This window comes from Delphinus delphis, chromosome 6 (genome assembly GCF_949987515.2).
Source record: "Delphinus delphis chromosome 6, mDelDel1.2, whole genome shotgun sequence".
Taxonomy (NCBI): Eukaryota; Metazoa; Chordata; class Mammalia; order Artiodactyla; family Delphinidae; genus Delphinus; species Delphinus delphis.
This window is the reverse complement of record NC_082688.1, coordinates 2,349,908-2,367,003: the sequence shown is the minus strand read 5'-3', so window position 1 is coordinate 2,367,003 and position 17,096 is coordinate 2,349,908. Positions and strand designations below refer to the sequence as shown.

Sequence of the window (17,096 nt, the reverse complement as noted above, 5' to 3'; positions counted from 1 at the left end):
TGGGCACCCACGTGAAGCTGAGTTTCCGACAGTAGGTCCTCACTGTTGGCGGCTCCTGGAAGGTTAAGGAAATCCAAGGACGAAAGGTAAGTGCAGACACGAGCCGGGCTGTACCTCCCCGTGCCCAGGGCGCCTGAAGCGGGGCAGAGCTGACGGAGGGACTGGGGTGCCCGGCCCCAGCCTCCAACCCCCCACCCCGAAGCCCCTCAACTCACCCCTGCCTGCTCCCTCCTCTGCCCCTACCCCCTGGGGGGGGGTCTCTGTGGTGAGGGCAGGGCAGCCCTGACCAACCTGAGAGCCCGGGTGCCTGCGGGGGAGCGGAGGGGGTGCGGTGGGCAGTGCCCACCTGTGAGGGTGGGAAAGGGTGTGGCAGTGGGTCCCCCCCCAGCCTCTCCTCCCCCAGACCAGGCCCCGAGATGTCTGCGGACTGGGAGTTCGGGAGGGGGCAGGACAGCCAGCAGGCTTGGCCACACGGCGGCCCTGTGACCTTGGTCACCTTGGCGGGCCTCCTTGGGCCTCAGTCTCCCCCCTCCGTGAAATGGGGACAACAGTCATCTTGACTTCCGAGCAGAGAGAACGCGTGTTCCCGGCTTGCCACGTGGCACATGCTTGGAAATGGAAGTGGTCTTAATTAACTGGCTAATTGATACCAATCACGGCTATTAACGTAGGTGCGGGACCCACCTCAGTCCCTCGACCACAGCCAAACCCCTCTTACTTTTCCTGCTGATCCCACGAGTGGGCCCAGGAGCCTCTCTGAGGTGTCCTTTCCCCTGTGTTCCTCGCCTCCGGGGAGACACATCTGCTGCATCCTGTCTCCTTAGAAGGTGGGGCCCCGTCACACTTTTCTTCTTCGAATTATGAGGCTCTTCTGACCGGGGAGGGATGCAAGGTGAGCCCTGCAGGCTACTGGGAGGTCACCGAGGAGGAGGGAGGCTGGTTGCCCATCCTCCGAGTCCCTACCTGGATTCGAGATGGCCCGAGGGAGCCGGGGGCCTGGACGCCGCTGCGTTGCTCACCTTCTGCCTCGGGTCCCAAAGGGCTGTGGAGTCAACGTGGCAGAAATAACTTCTGTCTGGGGCTGAGACGGGAGTTGCCCCGGAGGGCGTGTTGGGTACAGGCTGGAGGGTTGGGTGTCCCTGCCCCAGGCTCCCCGCCACCCACCCTGTGGCCCTGCAGCCCTGCAGCCCTGCAGCCCTGCCCCGCCACGCACACTGCCCCCCTCCTGCCCCCACTGTGGTCTCCCCTGGGCCCAGCCAGAGCCTGTAGCGTACGAGGCCCTCAGTACACGTGGACAAATGCACAGGTGCACACGTGACGTGGGTGGGTGGCAGGAGGACGGCCGGAGGGTGACAGCGCGGGGGCCCTGGGGCTCACTTGCACAGAGCCCTCTGTGCCCCAGGCAGCCCCGATTCTCTCCCCAGCTCCCTGCGGTGCTCAAGCCGAGTCCCCATGGCCTTGCTGAGCCGAGCCCTGCGTGTGGCCGCCACCTGTCCTCGCCGGAGCCCTGCCCAGGGCCTGGGGCTGCGACTCCTGAGCAGCGGGGCCCGACCCAGCCCTGAGAAGAGTGTGCCCTACCAGCAGACCCTGAAAGACGCCCGGGACCCCCGGGCAGGCGCCCAGGGCCCAAGCCGGCCCCTGCCCAGCACAGCCAATGTGGTGGTCATCGGCGGGGGCAGCTTGGGCTGCCAGACCCTCTACCACCTGGCCAAGCTGGGCGTGAGCGGGGCGGTGCTACTGGAACGGGAGCGGCTGACCTCCGGGACCACCTGGCACACGGCGGGTAGGGGCCTGGGTGCACGTGGGGGCGGGAGGGACTGGCTCAGCCAGGGGCCAGCTCTGGGTTGGCAGCCGGAGGCCTGTTAGAGGCAGCTGAGCTGGAGGGGGAGGACATGGGGAAAAGACGCGGGGTCCTTCTGAGGGTGAGCCTGCGTGCCCCCTGAGTCTCTGAAGAGCTGCGGAGGGGAGGAGGGAGCAGACACTGACTGGGGGATCCTGGAGGGCAGAGCAGAGACCAGAGCTGGGAGCCCAGGCAGCTGTGTATTCAAAGAGCAGAAGCCCCTTCCCTGGACGGAGCTACCCGGGGTGAGCGCCGTCCACGGGGTGCAGAGGATGGACGGGGAAGGGGCCATCAGGGGGTGTCCTCCGTGGGCACCATGGTTCTCAGCCAGCTAGCCAGTGGGCATACAGTAAAAGCACCTACTGTGCGCATGTCCCCAGGGCAGCCAACCTTTTGCCTTAACCCTGCGTTGAGTTTGCCAGGCTCTGTGGGGAAAACGCTCCCACTTTGGCCAATGTGAGCCTGATGTCGCTGGATGTGGGGCTGAGAAGAGGTTCAGGCATCACGTGTCTTGAGAGCTGACACAGCCGGCCCTGCGCGCCACTGCCCCTGCCTACCCACCATCCTGTCTCGGCTGGGCCCACACAGCCTCTCCCCCACTGCTACCTCTCCCCGGCCCCCCCGCTCCCCAAACTCTGCTCGGAAGGGAGCAGCTTTGTTGGTGAAGGGGCTGCCTTTGGACCTCAGTCAGTCCTGGGTTGGGGTCCCGGCCCCATCATCACCCGTCCTGTGATCCTGGGCACAGAGCCGTTTGGTACCACCTTAATTTCACTATAAAATAGTCACGCCTGCCTCCCAGGACCGCTCTGTCACCCAGTGATAGGCTCAGTACACAGGAGGTGCTCCATAAACGGGAGCCTTGGGTATCGTCACGCTCTGAGCTGCCCCAGGGCGACGTCCTGGAACTCAGCTTTGACCCCGTCACTTCCTGCTCATCAGCCGCTCGGGGCTCTCCATGGCCTGCAGAGACGCTCCCCGCCCACTGCCTGGTCTTCAGGAGCCCGGGCCTGCTGGGAGGAGCCGGGGTGCCGCACTGCAGCGCTGGGGCTGACGGCGCCCCGCCCCTCCCCCGCCAGGCCTGCTGTGGCAGCTGCGGCCTAGCGACGTGGAGGTGGAGCTTCTGGCCCACACGAGGCGCGTGGTGAGCCGCGACCTGGGGGAGGAGACGGGGCTGCACACGGGCTGGATCCAGAACGGGGGCCTGTTCATCGCGTCCAACCGGCAGCGTCTGGATGAGTACAAGAGGCTCATGTCGGTGGGTGCACCCCTGCCAGGGCGGGGACTCATGTCCTGGGTGCACTCCCGCCCGGGCGAGTGAGCGGCTCGTGTTGGTGTGTGCCCCCCTGCCGGTGGTGGGTGGGGCAGCGTAGCACAGGGAAGGAGCCCCGACAGATCTGGGTTCAAGCCCTGGTGCTGCCCTTGCTGGTCGGGCACCTGGGCCGAGCGGCGTTGCCTCCGAGCCTCGGCATCCTCGCCTTTAAAATGGGACCGTTGCGTTGCGCAGCACCGTTTGCCGAGCCTCGAGGCAGGAGAGGCCCGATAACCGGGAGTTATCGGCAGGCACGGTGCTCACAGGAGCCAGGATGCATGATGAGAAACTGCAGTACCCAGGAGGAAGGACCACCCTTCTCCCGGCACCGCTGGCGGGGCTGAGGGAACGCCATTGGGGGCGAGACGGCAGAGAAAGCCTTCCGCTGTGGAAGGCCCTCTGCTGGGGTGGAGAGTTGATTCTTCACCCAGAGCAGCCAGGCCCGGACCCCAAATTCCAGGGCGTGGCAGAGACTGGCTCCTCCAGCAGGTCATTCCTTATTGAGCACCAACTGAAGAGCGGCTCAGGGCCCAGCGAGCAGAGAGGCCTGTGTGGGTAGCAGAGGTACATTGTCACAGGGATGCCGAGCGCCTCTGCCCAGGCGGAAGCAGCGGCACCTGGCTTCATTAGAACGGGCTGGGTCTCTGGGGTTAGGAGGTGGCCTCATTCTGCCTACTCCCCCCACCTCTCCCCCCCACCTCTCCCCCCCACCTCTCCCCCCCCACCTCTCCCCCCCCCCACCTCTCCCCCCCCCCCACCCCCGCCGCCTTGCTCACTCATCAGCTGCGATGGAGGCTCCAAAGGTGCCCAGGCAACCTTTCAGCTCAAGTGCTGAGCGAGGTCTCTGCAGCTTTTCAGTCCCACTGCTCGGAGAGAGAATCTGATTGGCTCAGCTCATCTCTAGTTGGGCGGAGCCTGTCCCGACGGATGGATGCCTGGGGGCATTTGATTGGCTGCCCTTGGGCCAATCAAATGAGCCGGGGGTGTGGGGCCTGGGACCGAGGACTGCAGCGGTCTCTCGTCTGGGGAGCTGGTCTGACCCTCAAACCTGGTTGAAGCTCAAACTATCAGACGTATGGGGATTATTTTTATTTATGTTATACAGTAAATCCTTATGTGCCAGGGACTGGTCTAAGCTCTTTAAAGGTGTCAACCCCATAAACCATTATCACCCCCATTCCCCCAGGTGACGTTAGCAACTTGCCCCACGTCACATGGCTCATGTTAGAGCTGGATGGGGGAGGCGGGAGGGCCCCAGAACCTGCTTCCGAGCACTACCTGGGCTCCTGACTCTTTCTCGGAGCTGGCCCGAGGGATGGGGGCCGCTGGGGCACGGTGGCCGGCTAAGGGTTCCTGGGGGACAAAGGGTCTGAACTGACCCTTGGAGGCCCAGATGGGGAGGAGAGTGGCCAAGGGGGTCTGCTCCCCGAGGGCTCAAGTACTTTCCTCTGGGTCCCCCAGTTGGGCAAGGCCTATGGCGTGGAGTCCCACGTGCTGAGCCCGGCAGAGACCAAGGCCCTGTATCCGCTGATGAATGTGGATGACCTCTACGGGACCCTGTACGTGCCTCATGACGGCACCATGGACCCCGCCGGCACCTGTACCGCCCTCACCAGAGCTGCCACTGCCCGCGGAGCACAGGTACAATGGCCTTCCGGCCCTGGGTCCCCTGCTCCCAGCCCACCCCTCCTGCCTAAGAACCCCAAGACCAGAAGGCAAGAGAACACGTGCCGTTCTCTCTGCTCCACATAGGACCTGAGCCTCTAATCCGATCCTGCAGAGGCCGACCGGCCTCAGGTTTGTCCCCCAGGTCAGCTCTCCTCCCTTCCCCGAGGTCTGGCCCTGCTGGAAGAGTGAACCCGCCCCAAATCTCTTCTTGTAAATTTTATCTTCTTTTGTCTCGAATACACACGTAGTTGTAGGAAAGATTAGAAAAGACAAATAAGCAAGACAGAAGAAATGAGGATCCCCCAGAGGTAACCAATGTTGACATTGTAGTTTTACTGCAAGTACTTTTCTATGAAGATGTATGTGTAAGTCAACTGGAAGCAAACTGCACTGTATGTGACCTTTTACCGCAAGCACCTGTCCGTCAAATGAGCCCTCCTTCTCTTTTCTTTTTTTCAAAAAAAGCCTCTGTCTGGGGGGACGAGTTCTCCAAGTCAAGGAACACGTGGAGTTAGTTTCCACCCTGTGGTCACCCCATTTCCCCAGTGGGGTCACATGAAGCCTGCCTGAGCAGAAGCAGGTGTCCCGGGTGCCGCCTGGGCTGGAGGTAGGAGAGGGTAGGTGGTCAGTGCTCAGAGCACCCACATGGCTTTGGAAGCAGCTCTTCTCGCTCTCAGGTCATCGAGAACTGCCCGGTGACTGGCATCAGTGTGCGGACAGATGATTTTGGGGTGCGGCGGGTCGAGGCTGTGGAGACAGAGCACGGCTCCATCCAGACGCCCTGCGTGGTCAATTGTGCAGGTGGGAGCACGTTTCTTCTGGGCTCCCAAGTGGCCACCCCGGCTGCTCCCTAAACCTGGCCTTACTTAGGGGTGGGGGCCCAGGCGTGACCTGGGGAGTCACTGCCATGGCAGACAGGCCTGCAGAGGCGCCCAGCTGGCTGGCCCCCGCCAGGTGCCAGCAGAGCTGTCTGTGCTCTGCCTGCAGGAGTGTGGGCAGGCGCCGTGGGCCGGATGGCTGGCGTCAAGGTCCCGCTGGTGGCCATGCACCATGCCTACGTCGTCACCGAGCGCATTGAAGGGATCCAGGTGAGTAGACGGCCTCAGGCACCAAGTGGGTGGTGCACGGACCTGGCTGCGAAGCCCAACACTTGCAGGTTCCTTCATTGCCCTGAGCATCAGTGGCCTCATCTGTGAAATGGGACTCCTCATGACTGGAGGTTTTGGGTGGCCTGAGAATGAAGTGAAGTAGCACAGGCATAACCCGAGGGTCCCGACCCCCTTTGCCTTGGGAGCAGGGCTTCTCATTGATGCCCAAGCCCATACTGCATGGTGCGGCCAGTCTGGCTTTTGCCATGTTCTGGGCCCCAGGTGTTTCTGGGAACCTCTGAATGTTCGCATGCTCCCAAATGTGCCCTGGGTGCCAGTCTCAGAGGACATTGATCCCTGGCCCTCAGAACCTCCCAGGGAGCCCTGGAGACACCTCTGCCAGAGGAGGCGGTGGGGGAGAGGGGAGCTGTGCGCCCCCTGCCCTCTCTCCTCTCCTCCCTTTCTACCTCCCCTCTCCTCCCTTTCTACCTCCCCTCTCCTCCCTTTCTATCTCCCCTCTCCTCCCTTTCTATCTCCCCTCTCCTCCCTTTCTATCTCCCCTCTCCTCCCTTTCTACCTCCCCTCTCCTCCCTTTCTACCTCCCCTCTCCTCCCCTTCTATCTCCCCTCTCCAGTGCTGGTGGCAGGTGGCTTCCTGTCGCCTTGTCACTGACCACTCCTCTTTCCCTCCAGCCTCTTCCCCCTCCCTCCCTCCCTCCATCCATTATCCCTCCACTCATTTCCTTCCCTCTGTTCCTCTGGCCATCGCTGCATCCATTCATCCCTCCTCCGATCCCTCCCTCCCTCTAGCCCTTCATCCATCCATTGATTCATCTATTTATCCATCCATTCATCTGTCCGTCCTTTCTCTCATGTATCCATCCAGCCATCACCCCCTCTACCCATTCATCTCTCCCTCCACCCATTCCTCCATCATCCATCCGTTTATTAATCCATCTAACCTTCCCTCCCCACCCCTCTCTGCATCAAACATTCACTGGATAAGCTCTGTGCTCCAAGCCCTCATCTAGAAACTGGGACTATAACAGAGATAAGAACCTAGTTCTCGCCCAGGTGAGCTGGGGGAAGGGTACAAACAAGTAAAGGTATTATTTATTTTAAAACAGGCTGACAGGGGCTCCCAGGGGGCAAGCACAGGGGCTATAGGGACTCCCAGCCTATGGACCAGGGAGGTGCCCTGGCGGAGGCCATGTCTGAAGGGTCTTCTGAGGCATCTGAAGGGTGGCAGAGAAAGAACAAGGGGGAGAAGGGGAGGACGCAGAGCCTGGCGGCCGGGGCACTGCAGGCAGTTCAGGGAAGCGGGCCTGAGGGTGTGGGTGTGGGGAGAGCGTGAGAGACCAGACTGGCCTTGTTTAGGGTCAGGCTCCAGCAAAGAGGGGCCTGGGAACCTCACCGCTGCCCTGGACAAGCCTGGCTTCCCTCTGGTCACCAGGCTGGCCGCTGGGTGGACCCAGTGGCGGAGGGTGAGGGAAGCTGCCGCGGGGCCGGGGTCTCCGCCGCTCTTGTCCCCCCACCCCCACACACACAAGGTTCCCCCGTTCGTGGAAGAGTTTAATACAACCCAGCACACACACTCCTCCCCAGGGCTGCTGTGTGCCCTCTGGGTGGGGCTCTAGGGAAAGAGGCATCACTGCAGCTGTTGGTGCGAAGAGTCCCTGGCCCTGGTTCTGTGGGAAATATCCCCCGCGGCCGCCAGGGGTCGCCCTCAGGCCGCAGTGGGCTCTCGGGGGCTGGGCTAAAGCTGGGGACAGGCTGGGGGCAGAGCAGGGCTGTGTCCTACAGAGCCCAGGACTGGGGCCTCAGTCTCTCCGTGTCCTGGTGTGCAGGATGCCCAGCTTTGAGGCGGCTTTCAGGGAGAAGCAGGGCCCACTCTGGGCCCAGGGACCCGCACCCTGAATTTTAAGGTCAGAGCCAGGCTGGGGTTATTCATGTAACTCACAAACACTGCCCTCACCCAGCAACCTGTGTGTCCTGGGAACCCCAGGCTGCGCTCCAGGAAAGGGCCACCAGCCCCAGAATCTATGAGACTTCTGTAGGAGAAAAGAGGAGATTTGGGGCTGGGGGCCAAGTTCCCCATGCTCCCCTCCATGTGGGGAGTCTGGGAGGCCAGCCTCTCCTGAGGCCACACCTGGGCAGCCTGAATCTGGGAGAAGGGCAGGCCTCTGACCCTGACCTCCCACGTGGTCTGATGCCATGGTGGGTCAGAAAACAAGCTCCTTTAGGCCACGGCAGCTCCTGCAGTCAGGGCTCTGCGGCTCATGCTGGGAGGCCCCTGACACTTGGGCCTGTCTTCCGCTGCTCGGGTCGCTCCCTGGGTTGACAGTCCTGCAGCAGGACACTTAACTGCCCAGATCTGGGCCTCGTGGTGTTGGCCCCGGGCTGGCCAGTGAGGGCTCAGGGCTTTGCCACCTGGACCACATGCCCTTTATCCTTCTTTATGGGTGGCCAGAGGGCTGTGCTGCCCTAGGGACCCCAGTTCTGAGAAGCCGTCCCCGTCCTGGGTCCTAGCCGAATGCTGCCCCCAGCTCCTCTGTGACCTTGTCCCTTTCCTCTCTGGGCCTGGCCTCTGCGTCTGTCAAACGTGGTGGCCCAGATGCTCCCTCATGATCTGGCATCCCCGCTATCCTCGACCCACTTTTGCAGAAACTGCTCTGTTGGGGCACAGAGCAATGGGAGAGGGCCCGTGCTCAGGCTCTGCATCCCAACTCCCCCATTACCCAGCCAGGTGAGTCAAGGTGCCACCTGAGCCTCAGTTTCCTTCTCTGCCAAATGGGTAAAAATGGTAGCTACCTCTTAGGGCGGTGCTGAGGGAGGAACCAAGTGATGGGCTGAAGGGCTGAGCGCAGTGCCTGGCACATAGCAGGGGCTCATTAGGTGAGGGCCACGATGACCGACCGTGACTAAGGGCATGGGATGGTCCAGCCAGCTGGTGCTTCAGAGGAAGAGAGCAGGGAAGGCTGGCGCCATCGGGCGGGCTTCCTGGAGGAAGCAGCTGACAAGATTTGGATGGAGATGGGGCCGGGAGAAGCAGATGGAAGGAACGGGCTGAGATTAGGAGGCAGAGACACCAGTGGAATTGGTGTTACACCTATAGGGTGGGCTTCCGGAGGGAGGAAGCAGTGAGGGTACCCTGTGGATGCCTTGGGGCTGAGCTGAGCCTGTGCTGGCCACTCTGGGGCAGCTGGGGCCTTGCAAGGCAGGGAGATGGGGACCCTGATCCTGCTGGACGAAAGCCGGGGGCTTCCCTGGCCAGCAGGTGTCCCCGCTCTCCTGCTCTATGGAGCTCTGGCATTCTGTTGGTTTTGTTTTTAGAGTGGTAGTGACAGCAGAGGTAACCTCTCACTATTATTATTCCTGAAGTGCTCGGTTACTGAGAGCTTCCCGGGGGCCTTCTTGCAATCAGTGCAGACATGCTTAGTCCAGCTCTGCAGGGGAGCCAGGCCACTAGGAGACTGGAGGAGCAGGGAGGGGCATCTGCCAGGTTATCCCTTTTGGTCTCTGCGTGTCCTCGAAGGTGGGGCGGAGGGGTCACATCAGATGTGTCCGCCTCCAGGGCAGGGGCACCGGAGAGCAGGGTTGAGAGGAAGCAGTTCCCCCGGTGCTGAGCAGCCCTGTGGGGTGGCCTCTTCCCACTCCGCTCACTTTCTAAAATGCTTCGGTTTTGTTTATCCATTCATTTATTGGTTAAATCAGTAGTATTTGCAGTATAATGACAGTGAGAACATTGTTAACTCCTGAGCAAATAGTGTCCAACTTTTCGTGTTTCCTGGAGTTATTAATAGTTTTTTTTTTGGTTGTTCAGTTTCCTATGTAGCTGTGACTAATTCTTTATTCCTATCCATCTATCCATCTGTCTATCTGTCTGTCATCTATCATCTGTCTATCTGTCTACCTCTATCAATCAATCTATCTATCTAACTCTATCATCTATCTATCTCTGTCATCTATCTCTATCATCTATCTGTCTGTCTATCATCTATCTATCTCTATCATGTATCTGTCTATCATCTATCTATCTGTCTGTCTGTCTATCTATCTGTCTGTCTATCTACCTATCTGTCTGTCTGTCTACCTATCTGTTTGTCTGTCTATCTATCATCTATCTATCTCTATCATCTATCTATCTATCTATCTATCTGTCTGTCTGTCTATCTATCTATCTATCTGTTTGTCTATCTATCTATCTGTCTGTCTGTCTATCTATCTGTCTGCCTGTCTATCTGTCTATCTATCTGTCTATCTGTCTATCTGTCTGTCTACCTATCTGTCTGTCTATCTATCATCTATCTATCTCTATCATCTATCTATCTATCTATCTGTCTGTCTGTCTATCTATCTATCTGTTTGTCTGTCTATCTATCTATCTGTCTGTCTGTCTATCTATCTGTCTGCCTGTCTATCTGTCTGTCTGTCTATCTATCTATCTGTCTGTCTATCTGTCTGTCTATCTATCTATCTGTCTGTCTATCTGTCTGTCTGTCTATCTGTCTATCTGTCTGCCTGTCTGTCTGTCTGTCTATCTAACATTATCTTAGTCCTTAAAACCCCACACACATTATCAGCCCCCATTTCCCACCCCACCCTCAGCTTAGACAGTCACTAATCTAATTTCTGTCTCTATGGATTTTCCTGGTTTGGACTTCGAATGAAATGGAATCATACCATTTGTGGCCTCTGTGTCTGGCTTCTTTCACTCTGCATGACACTGTCAAGGTTCATCCATGTGGTACATGTAGCAGAATTTCATTCCTTTTTATGGCTGAATAATATACTCTTGTAAGCCACAGTTTATTTATCCATTCGTCTGTTGATGGACATGTGGGTTGTTTTCGCTTTTTGGCTATTGTGAATAATGCTGCTATGAACATTCATGTACAAGTTTTTGTGTGGACGTATGTTTTCCTTTCTCTTGGGTGGAAATGGAATTGCTGAGTCACAGAGTAGCTCTATGTTGAACTTTCTGAGGAACCGTCAGCCTGTTTTCCAAGGAAGCTGCACTGCTTTACATTCTCATCAGCAGTGTATGAAGGTTCTGACTTCTCCACATTCTCAGCAATATTTCTTATTGTCTATCTTTTTGATTCTAGCCATCGTAGTGGGTGTGAAGTGGTATCTTGTGGCTCGAGTTGCATTTCCCTAATGAGTGATGACGTTGAGTGTCTTTTCATGTGCCTGTTGGCCATACGTATATCTTCTTTGGGGAAACCTCTGTTCAGATACTTTGCTCATTTTTAAATGGATTCTCGTTCTATTGAACTATAAGAGCTCATGTATTCTGGATACAAGTCCCTTATCAGGCATATGATTTGCAAACATTTTCTCCCATTCTGTGGGTTGTCTTTTCACCCTCTTGTTGGTATTGTTGGCAGCACAAAAGTTCTTAATTTTGATGAAGTAATTTCAACCTATGTAATTTTTTCTTTTGTCCCTTGTGCTTGTGGTGTCATATTTAAGAAGGCATTCCCTAAACCAGGCCACAGAGGTTTATTCCCGTATTTTCTTCTAAGAAAGAAAATTCTTAGAAGAATTTTAAGGCGTGAGGAAGGGGTCCAACTTCGTGCTCTTGCAGGAGGCGATTCAGATGTTCCAGCACCATTTGCTGAAGAGTATCCTTTTCCCCATTGAACTGCCTTGGCATCCTTGTGGAAAGTCAATTGGCCATAAGTGTGAGGGTTTATTTCTGGACTCTCAGTTCTATTCCGTTGATCTATATATGTCTATCCTTATGTTTGGACCACTCTGTCTTGATTGTATTAACCTTGTAGTAAGTTTTGAACTCAGAAGTGTAAGTCTTCCGTGTTTGTTCTTCTCTTAAGATTGCTCTGAATATTCTGGGTCCCTTGCACTTCCGTATGAATTTTAGGGTCAGCTTGTCAACTCCTGCCAAGAAGCCAGCTGAGATTTTGGTGGGAGCTGTGTTGAATCTGTAGATCCGTTTGGGGGGTACTGTCCTCTTAGCAATAGTAAGTCTTCATTTTGTAAACCTGAGAGGTCTTTCCACTATTTACATCTTCTTTAATTTCTTTCAAAGGCATCTTCTAGTTTTTAGAGTACAAGTTTCGCACTTTTGTTAAACTTATTTGTAAGCATTTTATTATTTTCGATATCGTAAATTGAATTATTTTCCTAATTTCATTTTTGATTGTTCACTGCTGGTATATAGAAATACAGTGGCTTTTTGTTGTATATTGACCTTGTATCCTGCAACCTTGTTGAACTATTTTATAAGTTATAATCGTTTTTAGTGGGGTCGTTAGGATTTTCTCTACGTAAGATCATGTCATCTGCACCTAGAGATAGTTTCACTTTTTTTCCCTCTGGTTGCCTGTAATTAGTCTTTCTTGCCTGATTCCCGCCCTGGCCAGGACCTCCTGTACAATGTTGACTGGCAGTGGCGACAGTGGACCTCCTTCTCTTGGCCTGGTCTTAGAGGAAAGACTGCAAATAAGTAGGCATTTGCTGTGGGTGTTTCTCAGATATTCTTTATCAGGAAGTTCCCTTCTATTCCTAGACATTGGGTGTTTTTATCATGAAAGTGTTTTATCTGTCAAATGCTTTTTTTGCATCTATTGAAATAATTAGTGGATTTTGTCCTTTACTGATAATGGTATATTACACAGATTTTCAGAAGTTAAACCAACCTTGCATTCCCGGGATAAATCCCGTTTGGTCATGGTATGTAATCCTTCTCCTATGTTGCTGGACTCAGTTTCCTAGTATTTTGTCAAGGATATTTGCATCTGTATTCATAACTGTCACAACTTTCCCCCAAACATCTCAACAGATCTGTCAAACACCTATCAGTAATATTTTCGGGTTTTTTCTTTCTTTCTTTTTTTTTTTTTGCGGTACGCGGGCCTCTCACCGCTGTGGCCTCTCCCGCTGCGGAGCACAGGCTCCGGACGCGCAGGCTCAGCGGCCATGGCTCACGGGCCCAGCCGCTCCGCGGCATGCGGGATCTTCCCGGACCGGGGCACGAACCCGCGTCCCCTGCATCGGCAGGCGGACTCTCAACCACTGCGCCACCAGGGAAGCCCATATCAGTAATATTTTCTGCATACTCATACATGGCAGAGAAATCCCATAAAGTCTGTAAGTCCCATTCCCCTCCCCTGAAGGACTCCTCCCGCTGCCTTCTTATCTTCTCCATCAGCCTCTGACCGGCTGTTACCCTGGGACCTTCCTCACCCATCTTCTGTTTGGATCTGCTGCTCTCCGGATCCATGGCATATGGTCTCTGGCCACTTACTGAGAAGGGTACCTGGAAAATAAACGTTTTTGTGTCCGTGAATGTCTGAAGAAAATCTTTATTCTTTCTTACAGTCGGTTGACGAATTGACTGGGTCGAGAATTCTGTATTTAAAATCGTCTTTCAGAATTTTGAGGACTTTGTTCCAGGTCTTCAGCCTCCAGGAATGCTGTTTCTTTGTTTAGGACCCACCTGTTCGCCAGATGTTCCATCCTGATGTGGCTTTGGTGCAGGCCTGGTCCAGTCACAGGGCTTGGTGGGCACTTGTGGGCCCTTCAATACTGAGATTCACGATTTTCAGTCGGAGAAATCATCTTGGATTTTTGCTTTGACTTTCCTTCTACTCCATTTTCTCTGTTTTCTCTTCCTGGAACCCCTGTAAGGTGGACACTGGACCTTCAGGATTGAATTTCTAATTTTCTTATTTTTTTCCCTTTCCTGATTTCCATGCCTTAATCTGTTTTAGCCTAATATCTGGAAGATGTCCTTGGCCTTATCCAGTCCTTCTGTCGAATGCCCTTCTCTTTGGTGAGGGACCTCCATGTCAGCGTCTGGAGTCTTCCCCAAACCACTCAGTGTCTCCACAGAAGACTCTCCAGTCTGTTGTCGAGGGGGGATGGCAGCCGGCTTCTCACCTCCCCGGAGCCTGGAGCCCCTGGGGACCCATTTCTCCAGAGACAGACCTCAGGGCCCCTGCAGGGTAGGGCCAGGCCCTGGGCTGCACGCAGCGGGGATGGAAGGGATCTGGGTCCAATTGCTTTGAAGAGACCCTAGTCCAACTTCCTGTTCACGTACACGCACGTACTCTCTCTCACACTCACACACACATGCACACTCACACACATGCGTGCACGCACACATACACACTCGGCCCACCGCCGCCTGCAGAGGGACCTGGGGTTGCCCTAGGCTCGGCCTTTGCAGATTGGAGGGGACTGGACAGAGGCTGGCAAGCTGTCTCCCCTCTCCCAGCCCTGAGCTAAGGCGCCGGCCCTCCCCCATCCACTCTGCACCTCCGGTGTTGGCTGAGATCCCCCGTCTGCTGTGTTCCGTGGGTTACCCTTTTCTCTTCCCTCCCTCCGCCCTTCCATCTTTGCTGCTATCTTATGGGGTTTCAGTGGGGTGGTTTGTCCACTGTGTGACGCAGAGGCCCCAGGTCCACCCTGTCCTCAGGGTCCTACAATGAGGAGGTGGCACCGTGGGCCCAGCTTGGGTCTGTGACCCTGACCCCGAGGCCTCTGTGCTCCACCTTGCAGAACATGCCCAACGTCCGCGACCACGACGCCTCCATCTACCTCCGCCTCCAAGGGGACGCCTTGTCCGTGGGCGGCTACGAGACCAACCCCATCTTCTGGGAGGAGGTGAGACACCAGGGCTCGAGGGAGGGGTTGGGACTGCATCTCAGCGTGGAGGAGCCTTCTTCCGGAGACTGTCCCCCCGGAGCTCCCCCGACCCTGGGGGCTTACCTGAGGAGTGGCAGGTCCCCCATCCCACAAGGTCAAGGTCAAACCCATTTTTTCCAACCCCTGAAGAACCTGGCACACAGGCAGATCCAGACTCGGGGCAGGTGGAGGGCTTGCCTCAAAACATCAATCATCAGAGGCTGCAAAGTGTGAAATAATGACTTTAGAAGATTATGAAAGCATTGAAGCCCTCTGTCCATCAACAAACAATCCCATGCCCTCCCCCACCCCCCGTGGTTGCGGCTGTATCTCCCTCCAGCCTGGGCTGCTCTGCCGGCAGCTCCTGGGGTTCATGCAGGGCCAGCGGCCCCCTCAGCACCCCCCAGCCCCCTCGAGCATGTACGGACCACCCCAGCTCCCGTACTCATGCATTTAGTCTACAAATTGAACAACAAAATGAGTCCTTTCAGCCAGATACTGTTTAACTTTGGGGAGAAAGAGGGAGACCAAAATAAGAGTCCCTGTCCCCAGAGGCCTCTATTCTGGTGGGGAGACACACAGTAAGTAAGCAAAGAAGTAATGCGATTTGGGATGGTGGTCTGTGCCCCGAGTGAAGCTAGTAGGTTGAGGATGAGCCTAGCGAGACTGGCGTGGAAGCATGTCCTTCGGACGGTGGCTGGGCAGGGCTCCCTGAGGAGCTGACGTCAGCAGAGAGCCCTGCAGACAGAAGGCGGGGGAGGAGCTGCCCCAGGTGGAGGTGAAGGCCCTGAGGTCAGATCAGGCTTGCTTTTCCCGAAGACCCGAAGGAAGGTGGCTTCCTTCCTTCGTGGCTGTGGGTTGGTGGCAGACGTGGGCAGGGTCCGCTCACGTAGGGCCGATCTGACTTAGGTGAATGGGGTGAAGGAGGGCGGGAGGCAGGGAGACCGGGCAGAGCAGGCGGGCCTGGGGCGGGGCGGGAAGGGGGCGCAGACGGGCCGCTGAGGGGTTGGGGGAGGGGAGACACACTGCGGGACCAGCCCAGCGCTGTCACCACCTAATGGAGGGGCTGGCCAGGCCCTGCCTGGCTCTCACTCCCGTGGGGCGCTGTCACAGGGCAGTTCCCTGCCCGCCTCCCCAGGTGTCGGACAAGTTTGCCTTTGGCCTCTTCGACCTGGACTGGGATGTGTTCACCCAGCACATTGAAGGTGCCGTCAACCGGGTCCCCGTGCTGGAGAAAACGGGGATTAAGTCCACAGTCTGCGGCCCAGGTGAGTGGGGGGCCTGGAGCCGGCGGGGGGGCTGCCGCCTGAGGCTGGCCTGCGCCGGGCGCGCGCCGGCCGTCCCTCCGTCCTGGGCCTCGGGTGCCGCGCTCGCTCTTCTCTGCAGGCAAAGGACGTGAGCTCGGTGAGGGCAGAAGTCCGCCCACGGGCACGCGGCCAGGCTTCCTCCCGTCCACACCCACGTGAGTCCCTCCTGAGGTCCCGCCGGGCTCAATCCCTGCTTGACTTTTCCCTGGAACTTGGTGTTTTCATCCGTAAGGTGGGATGAGCGCCCTCCCAGCGCCTGGTGAGGCTGAGCATGGAGAGCAGGGCCAAGCTCCTCCCTGATGCCGTCCTCACAGGCCTGCAGACCCCCATTCCAGGTCAGCCTCGCCCCCTTTGCCCTCTGCCCTCGGCAGGCAGGCCAGCAGGGCCACACGCCCACACAGCATGGAAAGGCCCAAGCCGGTGCCTCCCCTCTGGCCCCCGGGAAAGCTGAGCTGCAGGAAGCTGGAGGGAAAGGGGGAGAACAGAGTGGCTCAGCTTCCAGTTCCCCCCTTGGGTATGCATGGTGCAGCCCCTGACCCTGCCCGGCCGGTCGGTGCCCACGGGGATCGAACACCAGGCGGGGTGGACTCGGACCCCCAGCACTGACACGTTTGGCCAAGGCCACTAGTTTATTGTTTAGGGCCTTCCGGCCAGCCTAGACTTTGGACATTCAAACTGATGTGACTTGTCCCAGCACGGGTCACTCACAGCTCAGCACGGAGATGACCGCTTGACGACAGAGCCTGAGAGAGGGCAATCCTGGGGTTGCCCAGGGAGCTCAGGGACCCCAGGGTGGGGGAGACCCAGGCACGCTGAGCGTCTCAAAGGCTGTGTGCAGATGGAGAAGGTTCTAGAATAAGATTCAAGCCCGGGACAACGTCAGCGGGGATGTGGTGTGGGGGAGCTCGCACAGCATCCGCCCAGCTCCTTCTGACGGCTGAGCGCCTGCCTCGTGCCCGGGCACGTGGGGAGCGCAGCGGGGGAGCCTGTGTGGGAGGCTGGGCGGAGCTCCCGAAGCTGGAACCCAAGGCGGGTGGGCTCGGGACAGGGGGGCAGCACGTTCCCGTGTGACGGCACTGGGATGCAGGGGTGAGGCTGCTGGCCTGGGGTCCTGGCAGACAGTGGCCTCTGGGCGTAGAGGGGCCCAAGCTGGCCCTGGGGCCCAGACGTTTTAGCTGCGGGGCTGAGGGCAGGAGGTACAGGGGTGGTGGGAGCAGGGTGGGCCACCCAGAG

General features: G+C 57.3%; 1 protein-coding gene across 2 annotated transcripts in view; it reads left to right on the top strand.

Moving 5' to 3' along the window:
• SARDH (sarcosine dehydrogenase) overlaps nucleotides 1-17,096 on the top strand; it is a 63,515-nt gene that overhangs the window by 612 nt on the left and 45,807 nt on the right. For both annotated transcript variants that reach the window (XM_060013836.1, XM_060013834.1), the window contains exons 2-9: nucleotides 33-86; nucleotides 1,425-1,783; nucleotides 2,917-3,095; nucleotides 4,611-4,790; nucleotides 5,495-5,618; nucleotides 5,805-5,905; nucleotides 14,431-14,535; nucleotides 15,695-15,824. In XM_060013836.1, coding sequence (XP_059869819.1) covers nucleotides 1,453-1,783; nucleotides 2,917-3,095; nucleotides 4,611-4,790; nucleotides 5,495-5,618; nucleotides 5,805-5,905; nucleotides 14,431-14,535; nucleotides 15,695-15,824 — 1,150 coding nt within the window. In that variant the 5' untranslated portion in view covers nucleotides 33-86; nucleotides 1,425-1,452. The remainder of the gene's footprint in view (nucleotides 1-32; nucleotides 87-1,424; nucleotides 1,784-2,916; nucleotides 3,096-4,610; nucleotides 4,791-5,494; nucleotides 5,619-5,804; nucleotides 5,906-14,430; nucleotides 14,536-15,694; nucleotides 15,825-17,096) is intronic.